Source organism: Diceros bicornis, chromosome 3 (genome assembly GCF_020826845.1).
Source record: "Diceros bicornis minor isolate mBicDic1 chromosome 3, mDicBic1.mat.cur, whole genome shotgun sequence".
Taxonomy (NCBI): Eukaryota; Metazoa; Chordata; class Mammalia; order Perissodactyla; family Rhinocerotidae; genus Diceros; species Diceros bicornis.
In genome coordinates, this window is record NC_080742.1 from 102,988,090 (window position 1) to 103,004,375 (window position 16,286).

Genomic DNA, 16,286 nt, shown 5'->3' on the forward strand with positions numbered 1-16,286 from the left:
TCAAATATCAGAGAGAATGCTAGTTTCTTCTATCTAATCTGATGAAATATCAAACCTCTGCTAAATGGCATGGTAAGTTTGCCCCTACCACTCGAGGCTATTCAACCCAGACGGCTCAGAGACAGAGCGTGGCCTGGGAGCCCCTCTTCTGAGTCATTCTGATAACCTCAGAAGACCAATCTGTTCCAAGAGCCTCCCCAGAACTGACACTGAACCACCTCTAAGCTAGGGGCCAGGATTCCAAACTGACTGAAACAAGACCTTTGAGGGCTGCCAGGAAGAGGGGTGGGGCAGGGGCGGGGTGTGGAAGCTCTTCCGTTAACTCAGGACACTGACGGTCCTCCAGAGTGGAGCCACTATGGCAAGGTCAACTGCCAGGAGTAGCCCAAATCCCCAACAGACCATATGTTCTGTTACCCTATACCCTCCCTCACATTGGGGATTCCATGGCTTTAGGGAAGGACACAAGGAGAGCTTGCTACTGATATTACCCTCTTCTCCATTATCTTTGAAAATATTTCTTTCACCTGAAGCCACTAATAAATCTTAGCATCACGACATGGGGAGCCACACACCGTCTGACTTGTGATGAAATATGAGATATTCAGCACCACCTATCAAGTATTTGTGCCACACAAGTTGAACCTTTAAAGCTAACTACCACAATACGGACATTCTACTAGACAACTGACCTGGTTTCTTCAACATATCAACGGCATAGCTTTTGAAAAAAAGAAAAGGAGGGAAGGAGGAATGCTGTAAGAGATTTAAATGATATAACAAGCAAATGCCAGGGAGACTTGGATCCTGATTCCAAAAACACTGTAAAAAGACATTTTTGAAACAAAGTAGAGAAATTTAAATAGGGCCCGATTATTCTAAAAAATATCCACGAATTATTGCTAATTCTGTTAAGTATGATAATGGCACTGTATAACCATATTTTTTAGAGATGCACACTGAAGTTCACGGAACTGTCATATCTAGAATTTGCTTTAAAAACTTAAAGCGAGAGGGAAGAGGGAAGGGAGTGAAACTGAGAAGTACAAATTGTCAGCACTAATTTGGTACATATCTAGTCAAATAATTAAGTTTTTAATTACAAACTCTCATTTTTTTAAACCACTATTGGAGAAAAGGGGGACAAATACTCCTTCGTGTGAACAAGTTTCATGCAGTAATAAAACAATGCAAAAAAAATGCATGACAATGTCCTGGTTTTGCCCTTTTCCCCAAAAAATAATACCCTGTAAAATTATTCTAGAAGTTGTCAGCAGGAGAATTATGTGATAATTTTTTGTTTCCTAGAAGTCAGTGATAACCCCTGGCAATATAAACCAAGCTTAAGCTGGGCAGGAGAGCAGAGTAGACAGAAATAAACTTCAAACATAAGGTAACCTCCCCTTCTGCCTGCAAACCGCCTCCCTCCACCCGCCATTCAGGGCCTGCTCCCAAAGAGGAAAGAGCCCTTTTTGACTTAGAGTAAAAATTTTACTCTCAGAGGGAAAGAAAACACATTTCAGAACCTAGTAGGAGAAAAATCTAAGTGATATCAGACAGACACTTTCTTTTGATGTTTTTCCAAGAGGGCCTTTGAATGTTTAATTCTGATTGTGATTTATTTAGCCATATCTTCATAATACAGATAGTATACAGTCATTAGAGGTTAGCCATATTCAAAACGATTGTCTTTAAGTTCTCAAAAATAACGTCACTACAGAGGTGGCTTGAGGTTCCCGAGCAGAACTGTCTGACAGAAACAGAATGTGAACCACAAATGCAAGTTTAAATTTTCCAGGGGCCACATTAAAAAAAAAAAAAAAAGAAACAGGTGGGACCGGCCTGGTGGCGTAGTAGTTAAAGTCACATGGTCCACTTCGGCGGCCCAGGGTTCACGAGTTAGGATCCCAGGCACAGACCTACACATCACTCATCAAGCCAGGCTGTGGCAGCATCCCACATACAAAATAGAAGACGGGCACAAATGTTAGCTCAGGGACAATCTTCCTCAAGCCAAAGAGAGGAAGACTGGCAACAGATGTTAGCTCAGGGCCAATCTTCCTCACCAAAAAAAAAAAACCAACAAAAAAACAGGTAAAATTACTTCAATAACATATTTTGTTTAGCCCAACAAATCCAAAATACTATCATTTCAACATGCAATCAATTTTTTAAAAAATTCATGAGATATTTTACATTCTTGCTTTTCCACACTCAATCTTCAAATGCTGGTGTGTTTCTTACATTTACAGTACATCTCAATTCAGACTGGCCACATTTCAAATGCCCAGTACATGTGGCTGGAAAGTACAGGTCTAGAGCTACCAAAAACCATAAAGGTTTTTGTAAAATCTTGATTTCAATCAAACTGCATATCTCATCGAGTGACGGGAATCTTGGGGCTGTGCACAAGCATGGAAACGAGCGTGAGTGTGAATGAAGACGATATCACATCTCCATCACATAGGTTCTCACTATTTGGCTTTATTTTGACAGAGAATATCAACACAGACCCTTCCACGACTACTTATTTAGTAACTAGAATATAATAAAAATAAGTGTTAACATTTAATAAAATGAAAATACCTCCAATATTTTCCCTGAAGCCTTTTTCCAAGCTCTGAAATAAATTTCTGCAATGTGTACCATCAAAGATCTATTTAAAAAAAAAAATCAAAAATTTTAATACAAGTTCACAGAATTATACTTTTATTGTGTATCATTTCAGGTACTCTTCTATCCTAGGGAAGAAGAAACTCAGTTTAGACTAGAGCTTTGCAAACTATCTATAGAGGTATGTTATCCACCTCTAGCAGAAAGTAGAAAAAGGAAAAAGTTTTCAGAAGGGCAACTGAATTATCAAACTATTTTCTTCCTTCCCAGCCAAGGCTTCCCCAGAACTTTATCTTCTGTGAAACTATGAGAACATGAACGTAGAACCAAATTCTTAAGTAAAATACACTTAAACATACATAAATTTTTTGACTTGGAGTCACTTTGGATTTTCTAGGCTACTAATTCCCTCAGGTACAGGGAGCCCTAAAATACCAGAGTTGACTTCAGAATCACAGTTTAGAAATCTATTGGTTCAATCCAAATATTCCCCAAATGAAGAAACAGGAGGAAGCATTCTAGTAAACAGCAGGAGCTTTGCAATGAGAAATCCAGAATCAAATTCCAACTCAGGAGCCGGGCCTGTGGCATAGCAGCTAAGTGCTCGAGCTCTGCTGCTGGCGGCCCGGGTTCAGATCCCAGGCGCGTACTGACGCACCGCTTGTCAGGCCATGCTGTGGCAGCAGCCCATATAAAGTGGAGGAAGATGGGCACAGATGTTAGCCCAGGGCCAGTCTTCCTCAGCAAAAAGAGGAGGACTGGCATGGATGTTAGCTCAGGGCTGATCTTCCTCACAGAAACACAAAAAAATTCCAACTCAGTATTTACACAGCTGCCTGACAGAGGGAAATTTAGTAACCAAAACCACCTCAAGAGTTTGAGGATTCAATTTCAAAATGCAGACTAAGCACTCAGACCCGGAGCAAATTAAGTATCTAGCCCTGTCCCTGGCAAACAGCAAACATTTGTCATGACATCTCTGACTAGTGTTAGGGTCCAAGCGGGTGAGAGCTCGGGCTAGAGCATGCATCCTGAGACTCTTCCCCTACAGGGCTCTTCACACCAAACCATACAGCTTGGCCCATGGTAAATTGGCAAGGAGACATTACTTTCAAATGGTACCAGAAGTGCTAGTGACACGGGCTTTACTGTACTTGAGGCTGAGATTTAACTGGTAAATAATTAGACTATTTATAGAACTATCACAAATTAAAATCTTAATTTCAGGGCTGGCCCCGTGGCTTAGCGGTTAAGTGCGCGCGCTCCGCTGCTGGCAGCCTGGGGTTCGGATCCCGGGCGCGCACCGACGCACCGTTTCTCCAGCCATGCTGAGGCTGCGTCCCATGTACAGCAACTAGAAGGATGTGCATCTATGACATACAACTATCTACTGGGACTTTGGGGGAAAAAACTTAAAAAAATTTAAAAATTTTAAAAAATCTTAATTTCAATGTCATTACTGAAAAAGAATGATTTCCTATAGCAGGGAGAAAACTATCCAGTGCTACAACACTACATAATAAATAATTAATTTAAGAGATAACTTTTAAAGCTTCTAACACATTAATACAACTTTTAAAAGTCAGGTCATAGGGCAAGCCCCGTGGCCTAGTGGTTAAGTTCGGCACGCTCTGCTTCAGCAGCCCAGGTTCGGTTCCCAGGCACAGACATACACCACTCGTCAGCGACCATGCTGTGACGGTGTCCCACATACAAAATAGAGGAAGACTGGCACAGATGTTAGCTCACGGAAAATCTTCAGGCAAAAAGAGGAAGATTGGCAGTAGATGTTAGCTCAGGGTGGACCTTCCTCAGCAAAAAAAAATGGTCAAATAGAATCTTTCAAAACCAGATTAAGACACCACAAAATATTAATTACCTTTAATACTTACTTTTGTAATCCCTGTAACTGATTCTTAATGGTCCCATGGATCATTTTAATAAAATTTATATTCCAATTGAAGAGCGAACTAAGAAATCTTCTCCCCTATAAATTAAAAAATACGATATAATGTTAAAATTGCAACCAAATAAAAAGTTCCCAGGGCCGGCCCCGTGGCTTAGTGGTTAAGTGCGCGCACTCCGCTGCTGGCGGCCCGGGTTCGGATCCCGGGCGCGCACCGACGCACCGCTTCTCCGGCCATGCTGAGGCCGAGTCCCACATACAGCAACCAGAAGGATGTGCAGCTATGACATACAACTATCCACTGGGGCTTTGGTGGAAAAATAAATAAACAAATAAAATTTAAAAAAAAAGTTCCCAGTAACGAAAAAAACAAACAATTCTTTGGATGTTCAATAACACTAAAGTTTGCTATTCCTAACAAAGGAAGCGTACACAATTATAACTTAGAATTTACACATTGAAGTTGTGCTGGGGGAAAGCACCTTGGGTGGCAGCCCCTGTGTGGGGACAGCAGTGGGAGTCTTGGAGAGACAGAGCCAGGCAGCAGAGCACGGCAGGGCCTCCCCACGTGAGGGTCCGGGAGCAGACACCACTGAGCTCCTTCCCTGCTCAGCCACAGGATTACACAGACAGACATTTACCACGCTGCCCAGCAGGTAAGTTAAATGGTCCTGTCGTTCTGGCTCTGTCATGGATGTCTACATAACCTAAAATCAAAGAATGCCTGAAATCTAGCATTTTGGGGTGAGAATGGAATTGAACAACAGTTCACATCATCTTTTACATATAAGAAAAAACTGAGGACTTGTAAACTTAAGAGGCTAAGTGTTTGCCAAGCTACAATTCTCAAATACATGTAATCCACAAGCTATAAATGTCATACACATATCATGTAATGTTAAAATACATGCAAGCTATTAGATTACACATTATGAACCTAAGAAGCAAGAATATAATATTTACACTCTATAGAGTGCATAAAATACATCCAGCAAGAATCTTTCCAGTGAACAGCACCATTCTCTCTTCACTGCTTACCAGCACACCACTACTCTCTCTGGAATCCTACAGATCTGCAACACACTTTGATACAAAACCATGCTTGCAACAGCCAAGTGAAAAAAAAATAGGGGCCGGCCCCATGGCTTAGTGGTTAAGCGTGCGCACTCCGCTACTGGCAGCCCGGGTTCGGATCCCAGGCGCGCACCGACACACCGCTGCTCCGGCCGTGCTGAGGCCGCGTCCCACATACAGCAACTAGAAGGATGTGCAACTATGACATACAACTATCTACTGGGGCTTTGGGGGAAAAACAAAAGGAGAAGGATTGGCAATAGATGTTAGCTCAGAGACGGTCTTCCTCAGCAAAAAGAGGGGGATTAGCACAAATGTTAGCTCAGGGCTGATCTTCCTCACCAAAAAAAAAAAAAAAAAAAAGAAAGAAAAGAAAAGAAAAAAATAGTATTTACTGGAAGTGATTTCCCAGTAGAGTACGAGATATTTATCGTTTACCCAGAATGACTGGAAACTGACCTGATCAAATTAATGATTGATTAGGAAACTAAGTTTAGATATCTTAAATTCAAAAGAGCATACCAATTTTTAAAAAAAGGAAGTCATAACATGCACACGTGTGCATTTATGTCTATGCTATATATTTACACATATCTATAAGTTAAACAAACGCAATTCATCAACTACTGACGTCTAAGTCAATATAAACAAAGCTTGTCTGAATTCACTCTTCACTTCTTTACTCTTTCCAAACTTCATCACAATCCTGGAGATGCTTAGGGCACAGGCCATGCATCCAGCACCTTTTCCAACAATGATGATGATTAACAGCAATAAGCAGAATCAGAGCACTTCCTGCATGCTCATTACCCGCCGGGTGCTGTGCGAAAGGCTCTACACACAACGCCTCGTGTGCTCCTCACAAGACCCTGTGAGAGAGCAACTGCTGTTCCTATTTTACAGAAAGAAACACTGAGGTTGAAACTAGTCTGATCAAGGTTACCACCTATAAAGTGAACGAACAAGGATCTGAACACACCTTGGGAGCCCAAGGTCTTGGTCAGTATGGTCAGTAATCACGTATGGCCTTTTAACCTAGCTGGCTGGAGACAATGCACTGCAGATTGGGTAAACGGGAGTCAAATTCTGTCTCTACCACTGACTGGTTGTGAGACCTGGAGCAAATTCTTCATTTATGGGCCTCAGAACTGGAACTCATCCCCCTCCTCTGGGAAGAGGGATGACTTTCCCCTTTTGCCTCAAATGTGTGTCTGGTAGGCGACAAGCAATCAAAAACAAAGGCTATATTCTATAATACAAACAATATTCTTCTTTGGATCCCTGCATGGGAATATCATCAATGTTCAATAAATGACTAAAGAAGAATCATAAGACAACAGATCAGCATTATCCAATAGAACTATGCAAACTACTCTACAATTTTTAATTTTCTAGTAGCCACATTAATAAAAGAGATTAAATTAATTTTAATAATATATTTATGTAAGCCAATATATCCAAACTATTATCATTTAAATATGGAATAAATATATAAAAATTATTGAGATAGTTTATATTCTTTTTCAACACTAAGTTTCAAATCCATGTATATTTTACACTTAAGGTCACAATTCGACTGGCCATATTTCATGTGCTCACTAGCCACATGTGGGAGTGACCACCAGAATGGACAGTGCAGCAGTGTGCCAGAAGCCTCTCTTTGGATTTGCTGGATGGGTAGAAAAAAGAAACCAAGAATATTGTGTGATGAGTTTTGAGTCTATGCCATTTAACCTTCAATTAGGGCAGAGGGTCAGATCTGATCCATGAGGAAGTGCTTTCTCAGCCTTATTTTTAATCATTCTTAATTTAAAATGCAATCGTGCTTCCTTCAGGATTCACACAGCCACCTGTTACCACCTGATTTAATGATGAAATAAGAAATGACCTGTAAAACGTCTGCTTAATATTGCCATGCAGTAAAAACGACATGCAATAAATAAAATAGCTCTTGATAGCTAAGCTGACTCTTTCATTAAAACACTGAGCATGGTACAAACAGCAACCACATGAACTTAGGAGAAACATCTGTTAAAAAGCAGTTCACAAACACACCAAAGAAGAAGAATCTATTTACCTCTTCTTTCTTGATATAATTAACATTTATGAAGCACTCAAGTAGCATATCTTTAATTTCTCTACTTTCCTCCAAATCATAATCAAAGCAATATAAAGCTTGATGAATATGCCAAAGCCGACATATGTTTGCACCCTAGGAATGAATGACATAAAAAAGAAAAACGTTAGAGATTTTTATAAACAGTAAGGTCACATTTCAAATTAACTATAAGAATATTTTATATCATAAATAATTACAACTCTAGATTATTCATCAAAAAGGAAGAAATAACGACAAGAGAAAACAGACTAAAAGTTGCAAATGTCACCTGTACGTCTCGAGAACATTTTTCTAAAACACAAGCCAAAGAAGGTAGAAATACTGACACCCACCACTGTCCAGCAGCCTTCTGTGTGATGATGAAGATGTCTGAGTCTGCACAATCCGGTGTGGTAGCCATGGGCCACATTAGGGTATGTGGCAACTGAAACGGGACTGGTGCCACTGAGGAACTGAAATCTTAATTTTCTTAACTTTAAATTAAATTTAGGGGCTGGCCTGGTGGCGCAAGCGGTTAAGTGCACGCGCTCTGCTGTGGCAGCCTGGGGTTCGCCGGTTCGGATCCCGGGCGCACACCAACGCACTGCTTGGCAAGCCATGCTGTGGCGGCATCTCATATAAAGTGGAGGAAGATGGGCACGGATGTTAGCCCAGAGCCAGTCTTGCTCAGCAAAAAAAAGAGGAGGATTGGCAGATGTTAGCACAGGGCTGATCTCCTCACACACACAAGAAATTAAAACAAATAAAATAAAAAAAATTTAAATTTAAATAACCTCATGTGGCTACTGGCTACTGCACTGAACAGTGCACGTGTAGAACATTACAAACACATTAAATAAAGTCTAGATTTAAAAGCTAAACAAAAATGGCAGGGAAAATGGATTTTAAATAGACAGACAGATGATGGCTTAAGGATAAATTCTGACATGAACAAGGGCTTTTCCATCACTCCTATGGCCAGCAGGGAAAGTAAGATAGCTAGCTGAGTCTGCAGCCATAAACCTGACTGCTCCCTGGAGGCCACAGTGAGACAGCCTCTCCCATGAACGGGGGGGAACTTGAATAGGTATGAGTTTTCTAGAAAGTTGTTGGCAATGTGTATCAAGAGCTCCAAGCTCAACTCCATCAACCTACGAATTTCATTTCTACAAATCTGTCATAAGGAAGTAAAGATATGAGGGAGGACGTCAAAGAAAAATTCCTGACTATCACTAAAACAACAATGATCACCTTGGGTTGTGGACGTATGGATGATTTTTATCTTCCTCATTTTCCCTTTCTTTCATTTGCCCAATTTTCTAGGATGAACATGAGTATCTGTTGTTGTCTTGATCAGGGAAAAAACCATTCTTTTTCTGGATTTCTGAATTCTATCCCAAATATAAAAGGATAAGAAACAGCCCAAGTTACATCCAACCCTCAAACACGCTCTCTGTTGGCCTTGCTGAAACTTCCTCAGGCCTGGGCCGAGGTCTGAAACAATCCCAGCCCCATCTGCACTCCTGCCTACTCCCCAAGGGGTGGTTCTTGCAGGCGGGTCTGAAGGCTCTCCCTGCAGACTCCTGCCCCGCTCATCCTTCACCACTTCCAATCCCGTCCAATCCCCTCGTGGGGGCTGCCTCTCGGAGGACCACACAACACAGGCAGCTACCCCCAGGCACCTATCTCAGTGTCTCATCCCTTCTTTGCTACTAAAAAGATCCCAATTTAGTTAACAGTAGCAACATATCCCTTTAAAAACTCCATCTCAGGGCCGGCCCCATGGCTTAGCGGTTAAGCGAGCACGCTCCGCTGCTGGCAGCCCGGGTTCGGATGCCGGGCGCGCACTGACGCACTGCTTCTCCGGCCATGCTGAGGCCGCGTCCCACATAAAGCAACTAGAAGGACGTGCAGCTATGACATACAACTATCTACTGGGGCTTTGGGGGGAAAAATAAATAAATAAATAAAATTATTAAAAAAAAAAAAACTACATATGCTTTAAAAAAAATAAACAAACAAATAAAAAAAAATAAAAACTCTACCTCAAGAGTGACATTAGCATCATGGCAGAGTGAGCTCTCCCCTGTCTCTCCCCACTAAGATATAATGAAAAGCACATTCATAAACCAACAGAGGACGTTCACACAACACGCCTGAGAGATCCACACAGCTATACGTCTGAAGGTGGGGTGCTGGACCCCCTCAAGAGGCAATGGAAGGAGGTAAGGGGACCACCTCTCCCTCCCATGCAGCAGCGACCTAAGGGTGGGACCTCACAGCGGCCGGCGCACAACCACGAGAGGAGAAGGGAGAGAAGGCAGCCCTCCACGAGAACGCTTGAGCTCTTGGAGTTACCTCCCAGCCTGTGGGAATGCCCCACACCAAGGTGGCTAAGCAATCGTGGGGGTGTCTGCACCAAACCAGGCAGTGAGTGCAGAGCTGAGGCGCATGAGATCGTGCACAAGAAAAAGCGCCACCCACCCCCCCATGCCTGGTGCACCAGCTCAGCCGATGGCTTCAGGAGGGGATTCCCACCAGAGCAACTGTGCATACGTTTGTAAAGCAGCAGCAGCAAGCAGGCAAATGCAGACAGGCCCCATCGGCATAGCTTACAAAGAACACACACAGCTGCCAGAGAACGCAGCGGGCTCAGGATACACAGCTCCTGCCCCTACACAGTGGCAGCAGGTGGACTCTGCAATCAGATACCACCACTATGTGAAGGTACAAATCTACCCCATCAAATAGTATGAACAGGTATATTAATACTCCAGACCAGAAGGAAAATGACAAGCACCCAGAAATAAATCCTGGAGGCACAGAAATTTACAATCTAAATGACTGAGAATTCAAAATAGCTATCATAAAAAAAACTCAATGAGTTACAAGAAAACTGAGAAAGTTCGATGAAATCAGGAAAAGAATTAATGAATGGAGGAAATTCTTCACAAAAGAGATTGAAATTATAAAGAAAAACCAATCAGAAATGTTGGAGATGAAAAACACAATGAATGAGATAAATAAAAATCTGGAGTGCTTAAATAACAGAGCCGGTATTATGGAGGACAGAATTAGCAATTTACAGGACAGAAATATAGAAATGCTTCAGATGGAGGAGAGAGAACTAAGACTAAAAAGAAATGAAGAAATTCTCTGAGAAATATCCCATTCAATTAGGAAATGGAACATATGGATTATAGGTATTCCAGAGAGAGAAGAGAGGGGAAAAGGAGCAGAGAGCTTGTTCAAAGAAATAATAGCTGAGAATTTCCCAAACCTGGAGAAGGAGCTGGAATTACAACTAAAAGAAGCTAACAGAACTCCTAATTACATCAATGTAAAAAGACCCTCTCCAAGGCAGGTATTAGTAAAACTGGAAAAAGTCAATAACAAAGAAAAAATATTAAGGGCAGCAAAGCAGAAGAAAATAACATACAAAGGTACCCCTAACAGGCTTTCAGCGGATTTCTCAGCAGAAACCTTACAGGCTAGGAGAGAGTGGAATGATATATTCAAAATTTTGAAAGACAAAAACTTTCAGCCAAGAATACTCTATCTAGCGAAAATATCCTTCAGATATAATGGATAAATAAAATCTTTCCCAGACAAACAAAAGCTGAGGGAGTTTATCACCACAAGACCCCCACACAAGAAATGATCAAGAAGGCCCTCATAACTGGAAAAAAAAAGAAAGGGTTTACGAAGCCTTGAGGAAGGAGATAAATAGGCAGACAAAATCAGAAAACTGCAGCTCTCTATCAGAACAGGGTAGCAAACACTTAATTATAACATTAAAGATACAGGGAAGGAAAACATCAAAAATAAATATAATCACTTCTTTTTAACCACAAACACATACAAAACCGATAAGTTGTGACAACAATAACTTTGGGGAAGGGGAAAGGGATGGAACCTGCTTAGACTAAGGAAATAAAAGGCTATCAGAAAATGGACTATCTCATCTATGAGATCTTTTATACAAACCTCATGGTAACCACTAAACAAAAAATCAGAACAGAGACAGAAATGATAAATAAAGAGAAAACTGAGAAAATCATCATAGAGAACCACCAAACTGAATTGGCAGTTCGAAATACATGGGACAAGAAACAAGAGAAATACAGAAAAACTGGAAAACAAGTGATAAAATGGCAGCATTAAGTCCTCATATATTAATAATCATTCTAAATGTAAATGGATCGAATACTCCAATCAAAAAACACAGAGTCGCTGGATGGATTAAAAAACAAGACCCAACAATATGTTGCCTCCAGGAAACACATCGCAGCTCTAACGACAAACACTGGCTCAGAGTGAAGGGATGGAATATGATACTCCAGGCTGGCGGCAAACAAAAGAAAGCAGGTGTTGCCATATTTATATCAGACAAAGTAGACTTCAACATAAAAAAGGCAATGAGTGACTCAGAGGGGCAGTAAATAATGACAAAAGGGACACTCTACCAAGAGGACAAAACACTTATAAATATATATGCACCTAACATAGGAGCACCAAAGTACATAAAGCAACTATTAACAAACCTAAAAGGAGATGGTAACAGCAACACAATAATAGTAGGAGACCTTAACACTCCACTTACATCAATGGATAGATTATGCAGACAGAAAGTCAACAAGGAAATAGTAGAATTAAACAAAAAGCTAAACCAGATGGACTTAACAGATATATATAGAGCACTCCATCCAAAAATAGCGGAATATACATTCTTCTCAAGTACACACGTAACATTCTCAAAGACAGACCATACGCTGGGAAACAAGGCAAGCCTCAATAAATTTAAGAAGGTTGAAATCACAGCAAGTATCTTTTCCAACCATAATGCTATGAAACTAGAAATCAACTACAAGAAAAAAGTTGGGAAAGTGACAAATATATGGAGACTAAACAACACGCTACTGAACAACCAATGGATCATTGAAAAAATTAAAGGAGAAATCCAAAAATATCTAGAGACAAATGAAAACAAAAATACACCATACAAATTCATATGGGATGCAGCAAAAGCAGTCCTAAGAGGGACATTCATAGCAATACAGGCCCACTTTAAGAAACAAGAAAAATCTAAAATAAATAACCTTAAACTACACCTAACATAACTAGAAAAAGAAGAACAAAGCCCAAAGTCAGCAGAAGGAGGGAAATAATAAAAATCAGAGCAGAAATAAATGAAATTGAAACCAAAAAGACAGTAGAAACAATCAATGAAAGTAAGACCTGGTTCTTTGAGAAGATAAACAAAATTGACAAACCCTCAGCCAGACTCACTTAGAAAAAAAGAGAGAAGGCGCAAATAAATAAAATTAGAAATGAAAGAGGAGAAATTACAATGGATACCACAGAAATAGAAAGGATTATACAAGAATACTGTGAAAAACTATACGCCAACAAATAGGACAATCTAGAAGAAATGGATAAATTCTTAGAATCATACAACCTCCCAACAAACTGAATCAGAAGAAACAGAGATTCTGACTACACCAATCACAAGTAAAGAGATTGAAACAGTAATCAAAAATCTCCCAAAAAACAAAAGTCCAGGACCAGACAGCTTCTCTGGAGAATTCTACCAAACATTCAAAGAAGATTTAATACCTATCCTCCTCAAACTATTCCAAAAAACTGAAGAAGACAGAACAATTCCTAACACATTTTACAAGGTCAACATCACCCTGAGCCCAAAGCCAGACAAGGACAACACAAAGAAGGAAAATTACAGGCCAATATTGCTGATGAACATAAATGCAAAGTTCCTCAACAAAATATTGGCAAACCAAATACAGCAATACATTAAAAGGATTATACACCATGATCAAGTGGGATTTATATCAGGGATGCAGGGACGGTTCGACATCTGCAAATCAATCAGTGTGATATACCACATTAACAAAATGAGGGAAAAAACCACATGATCACCTCAATAGACCCTGAGAAAGCACCTGACAAGATCCAACATCCATTCATGATAAAAATTCTCAATAAAATGGGTATAGATGGAAGGAACCTCAACATAATAAAGGCCATATGTGACAAACCCACAGCCAACACCATGCTCAATGGGGAAAAACTGAAAGCCATCCTCTGAGAACACGAACAAGACAAGGGTGCCCATTCTCACCACTCTTATTCAACATAGTACTGGAGGTTTTGGCCAGAGGAATTAGACAAGAAAAAAGAATAAAAGGAATCCAAATGTGCAACAAAGAAGTAAAACTCTTGCTGTTTGCAGACGACATGATTTTATATATAGAAAACCCTAAAGAATCCATTGGAAAACTATTAGAAATAATCAACAACTACAGCAAAGTTGCAGGGTACAAAAATCAACTTACAAAAATCAGTTGCATTTCTATACTCTAACAATGAATTAACAGAAAGTGAACTCAAGAAGACAATCCCATTTACAATCGCAACAAAAAGAATAAAATATCTAGGAATAAATTTAACCAAGGAGGTGAAAGACCTATACAATGAAAACTATAAGGCATTATTGAAAGAAATCGACGATGACATAAAGAAATGGAAAGATATCCCATGCATATGGATTGGAAGAATAAACATGGTTAAAATGTCCATACTACCTAAAGCAATCTACAGATTCAATGCCATCCCAATCGGAATCCCAATAACATTCTTCACGGAAACGGAACAAAACATCCTAAAATTCATATGGGGCAACAAAAGACCCTGAATAGCTGAAGCAATCCTGAGCAAAAAGAACAAAGCTGAAGGCATCACAAGACCTGACTTCCAAATATACTACAAAGCTAAAGTAATCAAAACAGCATGTTACTGGTACAAAAACAGACACACAGATCAATGGAACAGAATTGAAAGCCCAAAAATAAAACCACACATCCACAGACAGCTAATCTTTGACAAAGGAGCTAAGAACATACAACAGAGAAAGGAAAGTCTCTTCAAGTGGTGTTGGGAAAACTGGACAACCACATGCCAAAGAATAAAAGTAGACCATTATCTCTTGCCATACACAAAAATTAACTCAAAATGCATTAAAGACTTGAAGGTAAGACGTGAAACTATAAAACTCCTAGAAGAAAATACAGGCAGCACACTCTGACATTGGTCTTAGAAGGATCTTTTCGAATACCATGTCTGCTCGGACAAGGGAAACAAAAGAAAAAAATAAACACATGAGATTTCACCAGAATAAAGACCTTCTGCAAGGCAAAGGAAACCAGGAACAAAATGAAAAGACAACTCACTAACTGGGAGAAAATATTTGCAAATCATACATCTGTCATGGGGTTAACCTCCAAAATATATAAAGAACACACACAACTCAAGAAGAAAAAAACAAACAACTTGATCCAAAAATGGGCAGAGGGTCTGAACAGACATTTTTCCAAAGATATACAGATGGCCAACAGGCACATGAAAAGACGCTCAACATCACTAATTATTAGGGAAATGCAAATCAAAACTACACTAAAGGGGCCAGCCCAGTGGTGTAGCAAAGTGTGCATGCTCTGCTTCGGCAGCCCAGGGTTCGCAGGTTTGGATCCTGGGCGCGCACTGACGCACCACTTGTCAAGCCATGCTGTGGTGGTGTCCCATATAAAGTAGAGGAAGATGGGCACGGATGTTAGCCCAGGACCAATCTTCCCCAGCCAAAAAAAAAAGAGGAGGATTGGCATCAGATGTTAGCTCAGGGCTGATCTTCCTCACACACACAAAAAAAAACCAAACACCTAACTAGGGAGGCCACTGCAGTCAGGAGATTCACAAGCAAGCACAATTCCTAACTGATATAAACACAGCCACTTTTTCAGTAAAGTATATATTTTAAAAAGTAAACATACTGTTTTAGTCTCGAGACTCTTCCTTAACAGCATGATAAAAGCAGTCTTCCCCATATCTTCTTTGGCAGGCAGGCCTTTCTCCCACCACATAACACACAAATCCTGAATGGAACTCTGCAGCTTTCGTTCAGATTCAGGTAACGCATATAAAATACCTAAAACAGAGCACAGTAATTGTTCAATTAGTAAAGTAAATCAACATTAGTTCATATTTAGTAGTGTAGAGTACTATGACTTATATAGGTTTGTTAAGCAAATATTAGTTTATGTTTAACTTGCCCAAGATTTATACACATTATTTATAGAATACAAATGATGTTAATTAAAAAGTTGTTTTACTACTGTTATAAAAGCAGACCCAACAGAATAGAGAATTTTAGAACTGGAAGACTCAGAGAGGTCATATTGCTCAAATCTTTAATTTCAGAGAGGCAGATATTGAGGCCATCCAGGTATAAGTGCAAGGACACCCACAGGAACACTTCACCCCAGAGCCAGGTCACGTCTACTGATGGCTAATGCACTATAACTGTCCCTCAATGTGCTGGCCTCAAATTCCAGCTCATTGGTGAAAACTAGTAAAAGCAACTATTATAATGAATACAACAACTGCAGTGCTTTTATTAACAGAAAAGCTCAAGCATTAAATTAAAATACTAATAATGTGCTCATAATTATAATCCATAGATAGCTGAACGCCATTATAACTAATGTAAAATTCTTGAATTAAGGGGAAGTTGGGAGCAACTCC

The 16,286-nt window shown here is 40.1% G+C and overlaps 1 protein-coding gene across 3 annotated transcripts in view; it reads right to left on the reverse strand.

Moving 5' to 3' along the window:
• Nucleotides 1-16,286, reverse strand: part of NCAPG2 (non-SMC condensin II complex subunit G2) — a 78,115-nt gene that overhangs the window by 52,502 nt on the left and 9,327 nt on the right. For all 3 annotated transcript variants that reach the window (XM_058534224.1, XM_058534233.1, XM_058534242.1), the window contains exons 5-8: nucleotides 15,536-15,690; nucleotides 7,671-7,805; nucleotides 4,506-4,600; nucleotides 2,587-2,656 (exon numbers count right to left, since the gene is read on the reverse strand). In XM_058534224.1, the coding sequence (XP_058390207.1) occupies nucleotides 2,587-2,656; nucleotides 4,506-4,600; nucleotides 7,671-7,805; nucleotides 15,536-15,690 (455 nt within the window). The remainder of the gene's footprint in view (nucleotides 1-2,586; nucleotides 2,657-4,505; nucleotides 4,601-7,670; nucleotides 7,806-15,535; nucleotides 15,691-16,286) is intronic.